This window comes from Thamnophis elegans, chromosome 12 (genome assembly GCF_009769535.1).
Source record: "Thamnophis elegans isolate rThaEle1 chromosome 12, rThaEle1.pri, whole genome shotgun sequence".
NCBI classification, from domain to species: Eukaryota; Metazoa; Chordata; class Lepidosauria; order Squamata; family Colubridae; genus Thamnophis; species Thamnophis elegans.
The window spans coordinates 21219774-21236602 of NC_045552.1; the positions used below are offsets into that span (position 1 = coordinate 21219774).

A 16829-nucleotide genomic window follows, 5' to 3' on the forward strand; every position below is an offset into this window, starting at 1 on the left:
AGTTCTAGGATATCATAAAGTGGTTATCACTCTAAAGTAAGAGATAAAGCAAGAACAGAAATACTAATACTGGTAATTTAGTGGGCAGAGTTATCAACTAAGTTTGTTGAAAAACTTTGAACTAGATTCATACAACATGTTAGGCAGAAACCAAACAAATCACAAGGCCACTCACTTGAATAGATTTTCTTAATAGTTTAGGGGTTGGTCTTAAAAGGACAGCTCTGATAGGCTACAAATCTGATTTTTTTAAAGGAACAAAATTAGATACTCCAGATCAAAATGTTCCTATTCTTGAGAGCATTCCACAATAATTTTATTTTTTATACCATTTTTACTTTACCGTATTTATTTTGTACTAATAATGTATCTCAACATTAAAGTTCAGTTCAGAATTTTAAAAAAAAGTAATCAAGGGATTCTTTGGCATGTTTATTTACAAAAAGTTCCATTTTAGACAAGATAAATTCATAGATCTTTTTATTTTCTAGGTTTTAAACTAACAACTAACATTGTTATGCATCAGCAAGATAGCTACTAAATTATGCTCATAGCAATGCCTGTAGCACATTGATACACAGCCCAGTCACTATTATGCTAGAGAAATCACATAAACTGGAAATTAGTCAAGTTCCCACCAGGAACATTTCATTTTTGTATATCATAACTATATTCAAAAGCGAGATGGAAGACCTAGAGATTGTGCCACCACCCAATAGTCTCACCCCTTATGTACGTCAGCAAGAAAAGTAGCAGCAACTAAACAAAAAATTCACCATCTTAGAAACATTCTGGGCCAAGAAGAAAGATATTGCCAAGATAGTCATGGTGACATCCAGGAAGAATTAATGATTTTAAGATCAACTTTCACAATTGATCTTAGCAACAGTGTAATTTTGTACCTTTCTGCCAAGCATTTGACACCAAATGCTTCCAAAACCACATGCATACCTCCCAAAAAGATAACAGCCACACCATCCTTTTTAGCTTCAAATGTTCAACACCTTCGTCAGTCCACCCAGACTTCTGTCGGTGAACAAGCCTTCCCAGTTAGGAAATGAAGTGTGTCTGTGGCGTGATCTGATCAAGTTTGTGATCGGCCGGGTTTGCTGCTGCTTCATAGTTGCATATGGTCACTTCGTGTCGATGAGGCTGCAGAGAAACAATTTGAACATTTCTTCAGAGGTCTCTTTGTATATCTTGGTAAAGTTAAAGTTAAAGCAATCATTTGATTTTCCCTCTCCATTTACACCAGCCGTCATTACATCTATCTACTCTTTCAAACTACAGAACATGTAGTTCATTCTGAATAACTTGTACTTCTTTTGAGGAATTTGCAACTTGTCCCTTTTTAACCTTCCTACCTAAATTCGTAACACGTCACTCCTTCACATTGCATTGTCTGCACAGGTTTAAAATTAGGGGTGTGCAATCCCCAAAAATCGCATTTTGAACATACTCTGAGCCCAAATGAGCTATTGTGACCTTGGTCTTCCCAGGAGAAAAATCCCTTTCAAGAACATAACACTTCTGATGAGTCAGAACAAATTATTCTGACCTTGGAACATTTCCAGTGAAATCAGAACAGCCGTTCCAAGGACAGAATGGTGAAGATGTTTTGACTGAAATGTTTTCACACATTTACTCAACATGGCAGAATTTGAGTCAACACTTGCCAATGGTTGCTTAGCTTGAAAGGCACTGGGCTAGAAAACAGCAAAAGGGACAAGGCTGGGGAAAAAAAAGACAAGACACTAACAATTACTTCAAACGCTTCGCTTTAGCTCCTGGCTCAACATAGAAAAATAAATCCTGGTTTATCTAAAAACAGGAAACCTTGGGGCACCTTCATGCCAATCCATTTGTAAGTACATGAAAGTGGCAGTTGGAAGGAGATATTCAGGCTTAAAATAACACCCATTCAGTTGCCTCTTGAGGCACAGTAATAACCAACCAGTGAGGTGGCAGAAAAACAGGTCTTTTATGATGTGCTGTATTTGACTAATAGTGATTCAGGCAGGCAAAAACGTGGGAAGGGGGGATACTAAGTAATTTTCAAAGAGGTTTTCTTCAGACTCCTCATCATCCAACCCAAACAGAAAGAGGAAGTTTAAGGGTGGAATATGGGGTTAGCTGACATGTTAAGACAACCTCTCCCAGAATTCCCAACCAACACAAATTTTAAAGTCATGCAGTTCAAGATAAACTGAAGGATGCCATGATGAGTAAGGTCTGCTTGGGAAGACATTATAAAACAACAGTTACGTCCTCTTAAGTATGAGCATTATGCCAGAATCTCACAGACTCCTGTTCGTAAATCTTAACTGTTAATAAGCATTTTGAGGTGCACCTTCAATCCCAAAAGCTTCTGCAACCTGCATCTATTTATTTAGTGTTTTCATCTGTCATCTTCATCCCCACACTTACTTCTGTCCATTCTCCCCTTAAGCCTATGTAAAAGATTTTTGTTGTCTCGGCACCAAAGTTCTTGGAGAAGTGGATGGAGAGATGATAAACATTTGAGAAGCGAGCAATTCTGGAAAAGGGGGAAAAAATTCTGCATTTACAATTGTAACATACATATAGGACACTTTTGTAAGTTTTGACCACTAAAACTAAACTGCATGAAAGCCAGATTTTTTCCCCACAAAAATTAAAACTCTGCAATAAAAATACTGTAGCAGTCACCTTGAGCAAGTATGCACACTGGTATGTATGTCTTCCTATATTGCTCTTTTTGGATCTTCCTGCCAGCCACATCAATTCAACAAACCACAAAGCCTGTATGTATCTTTATTCAATTTCATGTCTAAACCAAGATTCCTAGGTTGCTTCATTCTTTTAAAAATGTTAAAAGCTCTTGGCGAAAAGTTTTGACATGTAAAAGAACAAGCCAAGTAGACTAACCAATCTGTACAGCACAGTACAGGTTGATTGGCTAGAAAAATAGAGGTTTCCATTTAGTCCTTCCCAATAACAAAAGGAACCAAGCAGAGGCATTTTGTGCCAGAACATACATTTACATACGCACAAACCTTCCCAATCATACTGTTCCCTTTCAGGGTAAGCAATACTGGTAAAACTTTTCACTGTAGCTCAATAGGACCAGAATTTCTACCTGCCTAAAATAAAGAAACATTCTCAGAAGCTAAGAAAGGCTGAAAGAAAAAGCAACCCCAGCTTTACATTGCAATAACTGTTGAAAGAGTTTGGGCTATCCTCAATCTTCCATTCCATGAGGACCTCACTACCTCCCTCCACCCCGCCCGCCCCAGATGTAATGGCAACATTTTACCATATAATTCATTCACTAAAAAATAAAGTCATTTTTTTAATTTTTAGCTGTGCCATTGTTTATTGTCCCTGAGAGCTGTTGCTTGTGGGCAGTCAATTGCTGTAGGCAAACATGCTGGGATTGGAATTTCAGTTCCAACACTACTGGAGGGAGGGAGATTGCAGAAAGGCTGTCATATGGCAGCTAACTAATTTTAGAAAGAAGTTAACATTTTAAAATATACCGATTATGAAATGGTTTCATAATCAGAAAAACTCTTTGGAGTCCCTCCCACACCTGAAGCAGAGCACAGTTTTTACTGCTATGGTTTCCTCTATAGTCTGTTACATCCTCCACAAAAAAGAACTGGGGGAGAAAACCTTCTCCATCTTGGTACCCTTAATTATTAGAACCCAAGGCTCATGTTACTTGAATTTGGGGCTCAAATACCGGACATCTTGAATAAAGACGGAATAACTCATGACATACTTTGTTGGATATTCCAGTTCTCCTAAAAAGTCATGATTCAGGCTGAAGATCTGATCTGGTTCTCGGGCAGTGTCAGCGAAGGACATATGAGGAATATTCTTAAACCTAGAAAAAGGCAAAGGTCAGCTTGTACAAATGTTACCCGATGTTTTCAACAGCTAGCCATTGTAGTCATCTGAACTGGGAAATGGAGAAATACTCAAACTGGTTCTTAGGACAACGCAAACATGATAATCAAAACAGCAATATTGAAAAAGTTCAGTTTCAGTTGTTTAGAACACTGTATAAAAAGACTATTCCCCCAAATAATAATAAAATTATAATTTACAAGCCTATAAGTAACTAAGAACATAAGTCAACAATGATATATTAATTATTGATTTTATACTTGAGGACTTCAGTCTACACCTACTCTACAAATTTCCCATTTTCTAAAAAAAAATCTGCATCTTCAAATATCAGAACAGTATAGCACCCGAAATTAATAACCAAGAGCAAGGCTCAGTGGTTGGCACTGAGCTTCTAGCTTCTTTGAAGATACTGTTTTTAACCTAGGAAATCCTGTAAGGCTCAACACGAGTAAACATGTAGGACAATTTCTCCTGACAGATTTAGTCCATCTTGTGCGCTCAGCTCATTGAAGAACAAGTAACAAGGTCCCAGTTAAATACCTACAAGCAGCAACGCCAATATTCCTTGAGATACAGGGAAAATCCCACCACCTTATTTACTTTTCATAGGGCAAGTACAAAATATTTTTCCAAGGATTCTTTGGCACAGAAGGTGGAACTGGAATGCTACTGTAACTCTTCCATTTTAGAGCTATTTTTTATTGAAACTTTTTATTGAAGATTTTTTTGTGCTGCCTTTATTGTTTTTATAGATAACTCAAGGTAGCAAATACACAATGTACTACTGTATTCCTTCCTCCTCCTATTTTCCCCACAACTGTGCTGACCTAGGCTTTCCAAGAGCATGAAGCAAACTCCTTGTCCCAAAAAACCCTTGTATTAATTTACTATGCATTCTACTCATTCACATCCAGAAAAGTCTTTCAAGGGTGGATTTACAGTCACTGACCTTATCTGGCTTGGAGAGTGGCCAGATCGATATCTGCAAAACTTGACAAGGAGTCTCAGAGAATCACAAACCAATTAAGCGAACTAATTGACTCCTGCAAACTCTACTCCCCTTTCGCTCCTTTATTTTCTCTGGGAGGGGCCATTCATTGTCCACCTGTGGTCTTACTCCCAAGTCAACCCTTGTTCCCTTCATCTGGCCAGGCTGTGCATGCCACACTGGGAACAGGCTCCAGTTGTTTGTCTGCCTCACTGATGTCTGACTCTGATAACTGGCATACGGCTCTGGCCCCCTTTCTGCTCCGACACAGAGTCCTCACCAGAGCATTTCCCAGACTCCAGGACTGGCCTATGTTCCTCACCAACCTCCTCAGTGTCCAAGTCTGCTGTCAGCTCCGCTGGCCAGCCACAACAACAACTACCCTCTGAGATAGGATGTGCTGAGAGCGTATAACCAGCCAAAAGCCATCTGGCTGGCTTTCATGCCTAAACTCACAGCTTCTTCATTTCTAACCTGGTGATTAACCACCAGACCAAATTGGCTCTTCTTTTACTCTTATTGTAAATCACTCTGAGTCCTTGGAGGTAGTGAGGCATATAAAGTTTCATAATAAATGTATAAATAAACCAGACACTAAGAATAGCAAATGACAAATGAAAATTTGGTTGTCAGGCAAAGCCATCAACAATATCATATAGCTGTTCTAAAAGTGTAGTTATTTCAGCACGTGTATTAAAACTTACAATGTTGGAAAGAAATTAAAACTTTAAAAAGTGGTGATAACACAAAGACATTCCAAACAGATTCTTTTAGTAGCTGTTAACCTCTCAGGACTTTAAAATTGTAGCCATTTAAAGACATCTACACTTTTAAGCAAAGGCTGGTAAACCGATTTATAAAGAATTCCTTGAGATGAAGAAAGAATCATTATTATAATTCCAGCAATTATTTTTCCAGTCTTTTATTTATTCTTGACTGAAATAAATAGCAAGTTCAGGAAATCACTACTACTACAAAAAAAGCTAAAGAAAAGTTGGAATCCAATAAGTAGATCACAGAGAATCTTGCTGAAGAGGATACAATTTGTAAGTGACTGAAAGGATGTAGAGAAACCGAATCCTGAATAACATGTTCTGGCAACTGTGTTAATATAGGCAGAAGATATGAAAACTTCAAAGAAACCAGACAGCATCACATATATTTGTGCATGTTGGATCCTGCATTTCAGTAAGCCAGCCAATTTTCTTTCTTGCAGAATTTCAGTGTGGATCAAAATCAACATTTCATTATTTTTCAGCAAACCAGCCCGGTAGTTATTATTAATTCAGACTATTAAAGCAAAAATTAAAGCTAAAACCACACTTATTCATTGCAGAAAAAAATCTGTCATCTTAATTAGCGGCTTCTGCAACATGAATGATCTGTCCACTGTTTCAACTTACAGTCTCATTTCTGAGGGGTGTGTATTGTCATCCTCTCCCATCACAATTATTCCTTTTAATTTCACATTGCCTGTAAATCTGCAAAAAGAAAAAAAAATGCCATTGATCTTTCATATTCAGTTCAGCCTGAAAGGAATCTTATTGTTTTCACTATCTGCCACTGGAGTCCCATTAACTTAACATGGAGTTCTGGAATAAACTACATCATCATCAGTTAAGACTTAAACAAAATAACCACACATCCTTAACACAACCCTATGGACACTGTGAGGTTTTCACCTTAAATTGTCTTACTAACCAATCTTGGCTGATCTAGTTAAAATAAGGCCACATAATTATTTTAAAAATAGTTTATTATTATTATACAATTGTATCACAGCGGCCAGTTGTTTCGCCGGATTTGGCATTGGTTACTAGGGGCCTAGGACGTCGTAAAGTATTTTCGTAATATGCATGCAGATCCAAGCAGTGCGGCTTTTTGCATTTGACTGATGGTGATTTTGTCAATTTTTAACTGTTTTAAATGTAATTCCAGTGCTTTTGGAATAGCACCCAGTGTGCCAATTACCACTGGAATTACCACTGCTGGTTTGTGCCATAGTCGTTGAATTTCGATTTTTAAGTCCTGCTATTTTGCAATTTTTTCATGTTCCTTATGGCGACCCTGCTATCACCTGATATTGCGATGTCTATGATTGTGACCTTATTTTTCTCAAGCAGTGTGATGTCTGCTGTATTATGCGCCAGTATTTTGTCCGTATTTTGTTGTTGTTGTTGTTGTTGTTGTTATTATTATTATTATTATTAGATTTTTATCCTATCCTTTTAAAATATATAACTCAAGTTAGCAAACATACCCAATATTCTTTTCCCCCACAACTGTGTGAGATAGATTGAGCTGAGACAGAACTGTCCAAAGTCATTCAGCTGGTTTTTATGCCTAAGGAAGACCTAGAACTCACAGTCTCCTGGCTTCTAGGACAACAAACTCTCTCTCTCTCTATTTTATTGCTATCAGCCCACCTCCAAAAACTGTGTTATGAAATCTCCAAAAGGAAATCAAAAGCCAGCAATATTTTTTTTAGAAAAGACTACTTACGGAATATTAAATAAGAGCTCTTCATCATCATCACTTTCTACAAACTAGAAAAAATGAATAGGATTTAATGTAAGAGTTTTACATTCAATCTGAAATATATATTGCAAAGGACAATTGTTCCATAAAAACCAGTATGTTCAAAATGATTGCTTGAGGATCTCACAGGGGACTTTCAACTTAAGTTCTTAGAAAAAGTGTTTAAACACTAATAATACACAGAGAAGACTGGAGCTATACCAAATAGTATCAAAATAGAATATATATTCCAATCAGAAGGTGCACGAAAGTTGGGAGCCTTTTTTTTTTGTACAATCAAAAAACCATTATATCAGCTTGCCTCATAGACAGTACTCAGCACTGCTTTCTTTGGACATGGTTTGCTCAATATGCTACATGTACCTGTAATATATGCTCTCATGCTTTTCAAATGCAAGCATTATATTACAAACTGCAATTCACATTGTAACATATCCTAATGCTTTATTCCATTTAGGAATCCTGTCATTAAAAACGTCAATGGGCCTTAGCAAATGACTCTCCACCAGCAAAATGACAGGTGCCAATATCCAAACATGCTTATCAAAACCATGTCATTTGTGCTTTAGGATTTGCATCAAGCTAACTATATTCTGCATTTCTATACGCCTCTACTCTGTCCTTCTGCTCTATTATCCACATTTCAGAAGATCTGGGGGGATGGCAGGAAATCTTCTAATACACTTAGTTTTCCTTATTGACCTGAGCAGCACAACATACGCCTGTCCTGGGTAAAAAAGTAGTTCAAAAGACATACAGTACTTAGCCATGGTTTAATTTAACCATAGCTTCCCAATCAAGCTTCACAGGTCTTTGGCACACACAGATCCTTGATTTCTTGAGCAGTGAGTCCAAATCCTCTCCAGAGCTAGTTTCCTTGGTTGTACTCAGGATTTGAAGTTAATTTTAATTGACATAATTCATGTGTATAGATCGAGGTTTCCCAAACTTGACCACTTCATATGGGTGGACTTCAACTCCCACAATTCCCTAGTTAAAATCGATGGGCTTCAACTTCCAGAATTCCCCAGCCAGCATATCAGCTGAGGAATTCTGGGAGTTGAAGTCCACCCATTGTGGCCAAGGTTGAGAAAACCCTCATCTAGGCTAATATTCATTCTGTGGCTGCGTTCACCCCTTAGCTATGAGGAGTCCTATTTTGATAGAGACAGAATGGAATGGAATTGTTTCAACTCCTACCCTCAAAATGATGCTATAGAGCACTGCACACCAGAACGTGGACACAAAGACAGTTTTTTCCCAAGCGCCATCACTCTGCTAAACAAATAATTCCCTCACCACAGTCAAACCTTCACTAAGGCTGCATTACTATTACTTTAGTCTTTTCATTGTTCCTATCACCCATCTCCTCCCACTTATGATTGCAGGACTGTAAACTTTATTGCTTGTATCCTTACGATTTATATTGGCATTGTTTCCTGTTTGCTTATTTGTCCCCTATGACCATCAGTAAGTGTTGTACCTTAGGATTCTTCATGAATGTATCTTGTCTTTTTATGTACACTGAGAGCCTATGCACCAAAGACAAATTCCTTGTGTGTCCAATCACACTTGGCCAATAAAGAATTCTATTCTGTTGTATTCTAGAATAGAATAAAAAATAGGATAGGATAGAGAATAGGGTAGGATAGAATAGAAAAGAGGATAGAATAGGATAGAAAAGAGAATAGAATAGGATAGAAAAGAGGATAGGATAGATAATAGAATAGAAAATGGGATAGGATAGAATAAAATAGAGAATAGAGAATTGAATAGATAGAATAGAATAGAATAGAATTCTTTATTGGCCAAGTGTGATTGGACACACAAGGAATTTGTCTTTGGTACATATGGTCTCAGTGTACATAAAGAAAAATAAAATACATTCATCAAGAATAAAAGTATACAACACTTAGTGATAGTTATAGGGTACAAATAAGCAATGAAATCATATTAGGAAACAATCAATATAAATCCTAAGGATACAAGCACCAAAGTTACATTATGCGACTCCAGCCAGGGTTACGGGCTCTGCATGAAAGGCGCCTCTCCTTGGAACCCCTGGACCGCAGCTAGTCACGGCCCACCTGCCCTGCCAGCTCCCGGGGGATAACCTACCTTCTGCTTATCCCCGCGGTCTTCCCAGGCGCGGAAGACGCGCGCCCCGCTGCCTTCCACCCGCTCGTTGAGGCACTCCAGGCGCTCGCGGTCGATGCGCAGGTATAGGCCCCAGGCCTGGCCCCGCCGCTCAGGTGGCTCCTCGTGGTCGTCACTATGACAACAGCTGCCCCCGCCGTGACTGTGCCCGTGAGACATGGCCAAGCGCGAGAAGACCGCCCCCCACCTGGAGCCGCCGACAGAACCCGCACGGACGTCAACAAAGGTGCGCGCAGACGCAAGTAGCGTTCTTCCGGACATCCCCATCACGTGGTGGAGGGCGGCGCCTTCTGGTTGCCCCGGCAACCGAGCAGCTGATTTTTTTGCCGTAGTACAGGCCTGTTTTTTTTTAAACCGTGGTCCTCGGATGGGAGTGGCTGGGGGAGGCGGGCAACATGGCCATCTTAAGATTGTGGACTTCAACTCCCAAATTTATGCTGGAACATACGCACACACAGCCATTTATATATATATATATATATATATATATATATATATATATATATATATATATATATATATATATATATATATATATATATATATATATATATATAATATATATAATATATATTATATATAATATATATTATAATCATATATATATGATTCTCTAGAGTCAGGAACCACTAGCACATATGTGTGAGGGGCATCTTTACCTTTTTAGTAGATTGATATAGATGGAAGATGATGATATTGGAGTTACAGTTGTGAAATACAATTATTTTCTTTTAAAGGAAATAAATATTAATATTTGTCCTAGCCATCTGAAAATTTTAAATTTAAAGTGAACTCCCCCAAAAAGGTTGGATTTTACCATGGTCCCTCAACACAGTGCCTTCCAGATATATTAGGATTATAAAATTCAGAACTTTCAGCCAGTTAGAGAAGGCTGGATTTTCCACATATGTATTGCCATGATTGAAAGACTGTCTTCTTCAAGATAAATAATTCTCTCCAGACAGATTTTTTGTACAATTAATGGAAGATAAACAAAAAACACCTCCTACAAATAAGTTGCTGGAAGGGAGAATTGTATAATCTTCTTTGAACAAATAACCCAATCTAAAACCTAGGACAATATCTAGAACAATAAAACCACCTCCAATACTTTTTCTGAATACAAGACAAAGAATAAAAACATACGAATAGGAACCAAAATACACAGGAAAGAACATTGTATAAAGGTAATTCTGGGTATCGTGAGTTTTAGCCATCCCAATTTTTCAGCTGAAAGATCCAGAACTAACTCTGATTATGAAGTATTGTATGAACTTGACTATTTAAAGAGATTTCTACAATACACAGTATATACAGTACTTCAAAACCAAAAATTTTGCCTCCCCAATTCAATACTTCATAATTGCATCTATAGTGCATGCCCAGCCTTTCCTTTCCAAAAATGGCCACGAAGGTCTCTGGCCTGGGTCCAAGTGAAATTTTGTCTTTGTTGCTCTTAAGTCTTCCCAGGGAAGTCTGTTAAGTTCTCACATACCTCTGTTTTTAGCTAAAACTCCCAATTACTCCATTCCTCATTTTTTTGGCATAGCAACACAGCCTGGGGGACAGTCTAGGAATTGTTACTTTTATTTTTGGGATCCAAGAAGTAAGAGAGGAGAAGAGAGAAAAAATTAACAGAGGCAAATTCCAGTGTTTGGCTTTTATTGATACACAATTCATTTCTTATAAGTTATCTAATTAAAATATTTATCTCGAGAGTTACCACCAAAAAAGTAAAATAGAAAATTATTTACAAGAGGGGAATCAACAGACAAATGTATTACCTTTTATTTGTAGTATACACAGGGATGGGGGAGCAGCAGCAGGGGGCCACATTTTCCTATGGCTCTTTTGTGTGTAGTGTGCAACCGGAAAATCGCACCTACTTTAAAATATGTGGGATCCCCAACGAGAATCAGAGGCCGAGTTGTCATAATCCAGCAACTGAGTCTTTTGTGTATTCCCACCCATCAAAAAGTTTCCAAAATGAAGTTAAAAGCCAATTGTTGTAACATTTGCCTAAATTTAAAACAACATTAAATAAAATAAAAACACCTTCCACATTAGAGAGTGACAGATGAACTGGAGGTTCCTACAATCCTTTCCATGGAAATGATTTCTAAACCGACTTAAGGTGTTGTCACTTCAATTCCTAGAATCCCCCGTAGAGAGCACTGGCAAAGAATGTGGGAATTGACTAAAACATCTGGAATAGGCCTGCTTGGATAGGTTTGCAGTAATTCTAACTCTGAGGTTAATCAGATGAAGTATTCAATTAATCCTCAGTATTATAGTGGAATTTAGCCAATGGTTTCACATGTTAACAGTAACTACTGTGCAGTGGTTAATCTACAAGTGTTCTTCTAGGCCATTAAGGCCGCAAAAACTGCATTTAAAGAGGATTGCTCATCATTGATGAGCCCATAATTCCTGTAGTTGACACAAGCTCTTGACTACTGCTATCAGTCCATCTGGTGACAGGTTTGTGCTATGAAAAGGTGTCACAATGGCATTAGCCAACCTTCCCTGCCATCTGCCTCCTCCAGATAGATTAGATTGGAAACCCCATAATTTGTAGACAGCAGGGTTTAATGGGCATTCAACTCCTGCACAACTGGCAAGGACCGTCTCAGGTTGGGAATGGTGTCCCACAGAAAGCCCATTGCAAAACATGCAGGGAGGAGGGAGATAGCTCCTTTTTTAAAAAACCATCATACATTTAAATTTTTATATGTATGTAGTGTATGTGCGAGTGTAGATACATACATCAATGTGTATACATACACACACAAAATGCATATATCATATAATTAGAATTATATGTTTTATATACATTTCGTGGGTGTATACACACACACGTATATACATTTTGTGTATGTATGTATGTGTATATGTATGTACACACACATTTATGTATGCGTATATATATGTATGTGTGTATATACCTATCTATACCTATCTATACCTATCTATCTATATCTATACCTATCTATCTATATCTATACCTATCTATACCTATCTATACCTATCTATACCTATCTATACCTATCTATACCTATCTATCTATATACACAAACGCATATATATACGCATACAGATGTATGTGTACATACATATACACATCCTTACATAGACAAAATGCATATACCATAATTACAATTTATATGCATTTCATGTGGGTGTACATACACACATAGTGTATGTATGTGTATATATACATAAATACACAAAATACATATAAATGCATATAAAAATTTAATTCTATGATGGTTTTTTAAAAGACGCTGTCTCTTTCTTATGTGTTGGAGAGAATGTTGTTTGTTGGACTGAACATAGAACATCAAGAGGGTTTTCTTATCCCACATGGCACACACTACATATCCACTCCAGCTTTACATTTATGGAGGAATTACTGGTTTTTAAGTTAACAGGGCTCTTGTGACTGCTACTCTCATGATGACCTGAGTATCAGCAGAAAACCCAAAGGCCAGAGTTCAGAATAGTGGCACTAGGAGGCCATTGGGAGAACCTCTCTTTCCTCTATCAGGAAAAGGCACAAGGACATCAACATTCATTCAACTGTGGCACTAGGGAACACACCATCAGGTCTTCCAAAACCAGCTGTCTTTTCCCTGCACAACACACACCTATCAACATCACCATAGGTAAGATCATGAGCTCAGTGTCTCCTCCAGGACTAAAATAGCAGCAGGCAATAAGCACCAGAGACAGATGGACCACTCTCAAAACTTTTTCTCCTAGGCTTGTTCTGTGCATGAAAAGTTCTTGTAGATTATTTTATAACAGACGCTGTCACTCCAGACCAAAACCTGCCCCCTTGGCTTGCTCTATCTTTTCTATTCTGGGACATAACGAAACTCCTAGATGAGTGAAATTTTGTCATGGAATTCTTTAAGGGGTAACAGTGAATTACAGTGCCTACTCTGTTGTTAAAACAACGGGGATCGGGTTAAGGAAGTTAAAAGCCAAATCATTTGATGTTTGCCTAAATTTAAAACATTAAATAAAATAAAAACACCTTTCACATTAGGGAGTGACAGATGAACTGGAGGTTCCTAAAATCCTTTCCATGGAAATGATTTCTAACCTGACTTGAGGTGTTGTCACTTCAATTCCTAGAATCCCCCCCCCCTCCATAGAGAGCACTGGCAAAGAATGTGGGAATTGGTTAAAACATCTGGAATAGCCTGCTTGGATAGGCTTGCAGTACATAATTCAAACTCTGATGTTAATCAGATGAAGTATTCAAATAGTCCTTAGTATTATAGTGGAATTTAGCCAATGGTTTCACATGTTAACAGTAACTACTGTGCAGTGGTTAATCTACAAGTGTTCTTCTAGGCCATTAAGGACCCCAAAACTGCATTTAAAGGGGATTGCCCATCATTGATGAGCCCATAATTCCTGTAGTTGACACAAGTTCTTGACTACTGCTATCAGTCCGTCTGGTGACAGGTTTGTGCTATGAAAAGGTGTCACGGTGGCATTAGCAAACCTTCCCTGCAATCCACCTCCTCAAGATAGATTGGCTAGGAAACCCCATAACTTGTAGTCAGCAAGGGTTAATGGGCATTCAACTCCTGTACAACTGGTACCATCTCAGGTTGGGAATGGTGTCCCACAGTAAGCCCATTGCAAAACAAAAATGTGATAGTGCCAAGAAAGGGGCTCCAACCATCCAGTTGATTATTTCAAGTTCTCCAGATATTTCCTTGAATGGGAAAAAAGTGGTTGGCAAAAACCATCCATCAATTTTGATAGCTAACGGTTGGACCAACAAGACTCTTGTAAATGTCCTTTTGCCTTCTGTGGTTGAGATGTTTCCTGGGCTCTCCTCTTACCACCAAATCCAACAACAAAGAGGAGAAAATACACCACGCACAACAACCAGCAGAAGATTATATCAGTAAGTCAAATACCGCAAAATTAGGTACACTAGAGCAAAAGGAACATTTCTTAGAATCCAACATCATTAAATCCAATCCGCCTTAAAATTAAAAGGCTACACAAAATTGTTGGGGATTTAAAATCATCTCCAAACCTGCATGTGGGAGACAGCACCTTTAAAAAAAAACCATCATATATTTAATTTTTATATGTATGTAGTGTATGTGCGAGTGTAGATACATACGTCAATGTGTATACATACACACACAAAATGCATATATCATATAATTAGAATTATATGTTTTATATACATTTCGTGGGTGTATACACACACACGTATATACATTTTGTGTATGTATGTATGTGTATATGTATGTACACACACATTTATGTATGCGTATATATATGTATGTGTGTATATACCTATCTATACCTATCTATACCTATCTATCTATATCTATACCTATCTATCTATATCTATACCTATCTATACCTATCTATACCTATCTATACCTATCTATACCTATCTATACCTATCTATCTATATACACAAACGCATATATATACGCATACAGATGTATGTGTACATACATATACACATCCTTACATAGACAAAATGCATATACCGTAATTACAATTTATATGCATTTCATGTGGGTGTACATACACACATAGTGTATGTATGTGTATATATACATAAATACACAAAATACATATAAATGCATATAAAAATTTAATTCTATGATGGTTTTTTAAAAGACGCTGTCTCTTTCTTATGTGTTGGAGAGAATGTTGTTTGTTGGACTGAACATAGAACATCAAGAGGGTTTTCTTATCCCACATGGCACACACTACATATCCACTCCAGCTTTACTTTTATGGAGGAATTACTGGTTTTTAAATTAACAGGGCTCTTGTGACTGCTACTCTCATGATGACCTGAGTATCAGCAGAAAACCCAAAGGCCAGAGTTCAGAATAGTGGCACTAGGAGGCCATTGGGAGAACCTCTCTTTCCTCTATCCGGAAAAAGCACAAGGACATCAACATTCATTCAACTGTGGCACTAGGGAACACACCATCAGGTCTTCCAAAACCAGCTGTCTTTTCCCTGCACAACACACACCTATCAACATCACCATAGGTAAGATCATGAGCTCAGTGTCTCCTCCAGGACTAAAATAGCAGCAGGCAATAAGCACCAGAGACAGATGGACCACTCTCAAAACTTTTTCTCCTAGGCTTGTTCTGTGCATGAAAAGTTCTTGTAGATTATTTTATAACAGACGCTGTCACTCCAGACCAAAACCTGCCCCCTTGGCTTGCTCTATCTTTTCTATTCTGGGACATAACGAAACTCCTAGATGAGTGAAATTTTGTCATGGAATTCTTTAAGGGGTAACAGTGAATTACAGTGCCTACTCTGTTGTTAAAACAACGGGGATCGGGTTAAGAGGAAGTTAAAAGCCAAATCATTTGATGTTTGCCTAAATTTAAAACATTAAATAAAATAAAAACACCTTTCACATTAGGGAGTGACAGATGAACTGGAGGTTCCTAAAATCCTTTCCATGGAAATGATTTCTAACCTGACTTGAGGTGTTGTCACTTCAATTCCTAGAATCCCCCCCCCCCTCCATAGAGAGCACTGGCAAAGAATGTGGGAATTGGTTAAAACATCTGGAATAGCCTGCTTGGATAGGCTTGCAGTACATAATTCAAACTCTGATGTTAATCAGATGAAGTATTCAAATAGTCCTTAGTATTATAGTGGAATTTAGCCAATGGTTTCACATGTTAACAGTAACTACTGTGCAGTGGTTAATCTACAAGTGTTCTTCTAGGCCATTAAGGACCCCAAAACTGCATTTAAAGGGGATTGCCCATCATTGATGAGCCCATAATTCCTGTAGTTGACACAAGTTCTTGACTACTGCTATCAGTCCGTCTGGTGACAGGTTTGTGCTATGAAAAGGTGTCACGGTGGCATTAGCAAACCTTCCCTGCAATCCACCTCCTCAAGATAGATTGGCTAGGAAACCCCATAACTTGTAGTCAGCAAGGGTTAATGGGCATTCAACTCCTATACAACCGGTACCATCTCAGGTTGGGAATGGTGTCCCACAGTAAGCCCATTGCAAAACAAAAATGTGATAGTGCCAAGAAAGGGGTTCCAGCCATCCAGTTGATTATTTCAAGTTCTCCAGATATTTCCTTGAATGGGAAAAAAGTGGTTGGCAAAAACCATCCATCAATTTTGATAGCTAACGGTTGGACCAACAAGACTCTTGTAAATGTCCTTTTGCCTTCTGTGGTTGAGATGTTTCCTGGGCTCTCCTCTTACC

The 16829-nt window shown here is 38.1% G+C and overlaps 1 protein-coding gene across 1 annotated transcript; it reads right to left on the minus strand.

Annotated features, from left to right (window-relative positions):
* Positions 1–418: 418 nt before the first annotated feature.
* On the minus strand, positions 419–9847 carry PITHD1 (PITH domain containing 1). The gene is made up of 6 exons (XM_032227395.1): positions 9539–9847; positions 7385–7428; positions 6286–6363; positions 3764–3868; positions 2428–2536; positions 419–1152 (listed from the first exon to the last, which is right to left on the minus strand). Exons 1-6 carry the CDS (start codon positions 9842–9844, stop codon positions 1051–1053), a joined length of 744 nt encoding a protein of 247 aa, XP_032083286.1. The 5' UTR covers positions 9845–9847; the 3' UTR covers positions 419–1050.
* Between the last annotated feature and the right edge of the window lie 6982 nt (positions 9848–16829).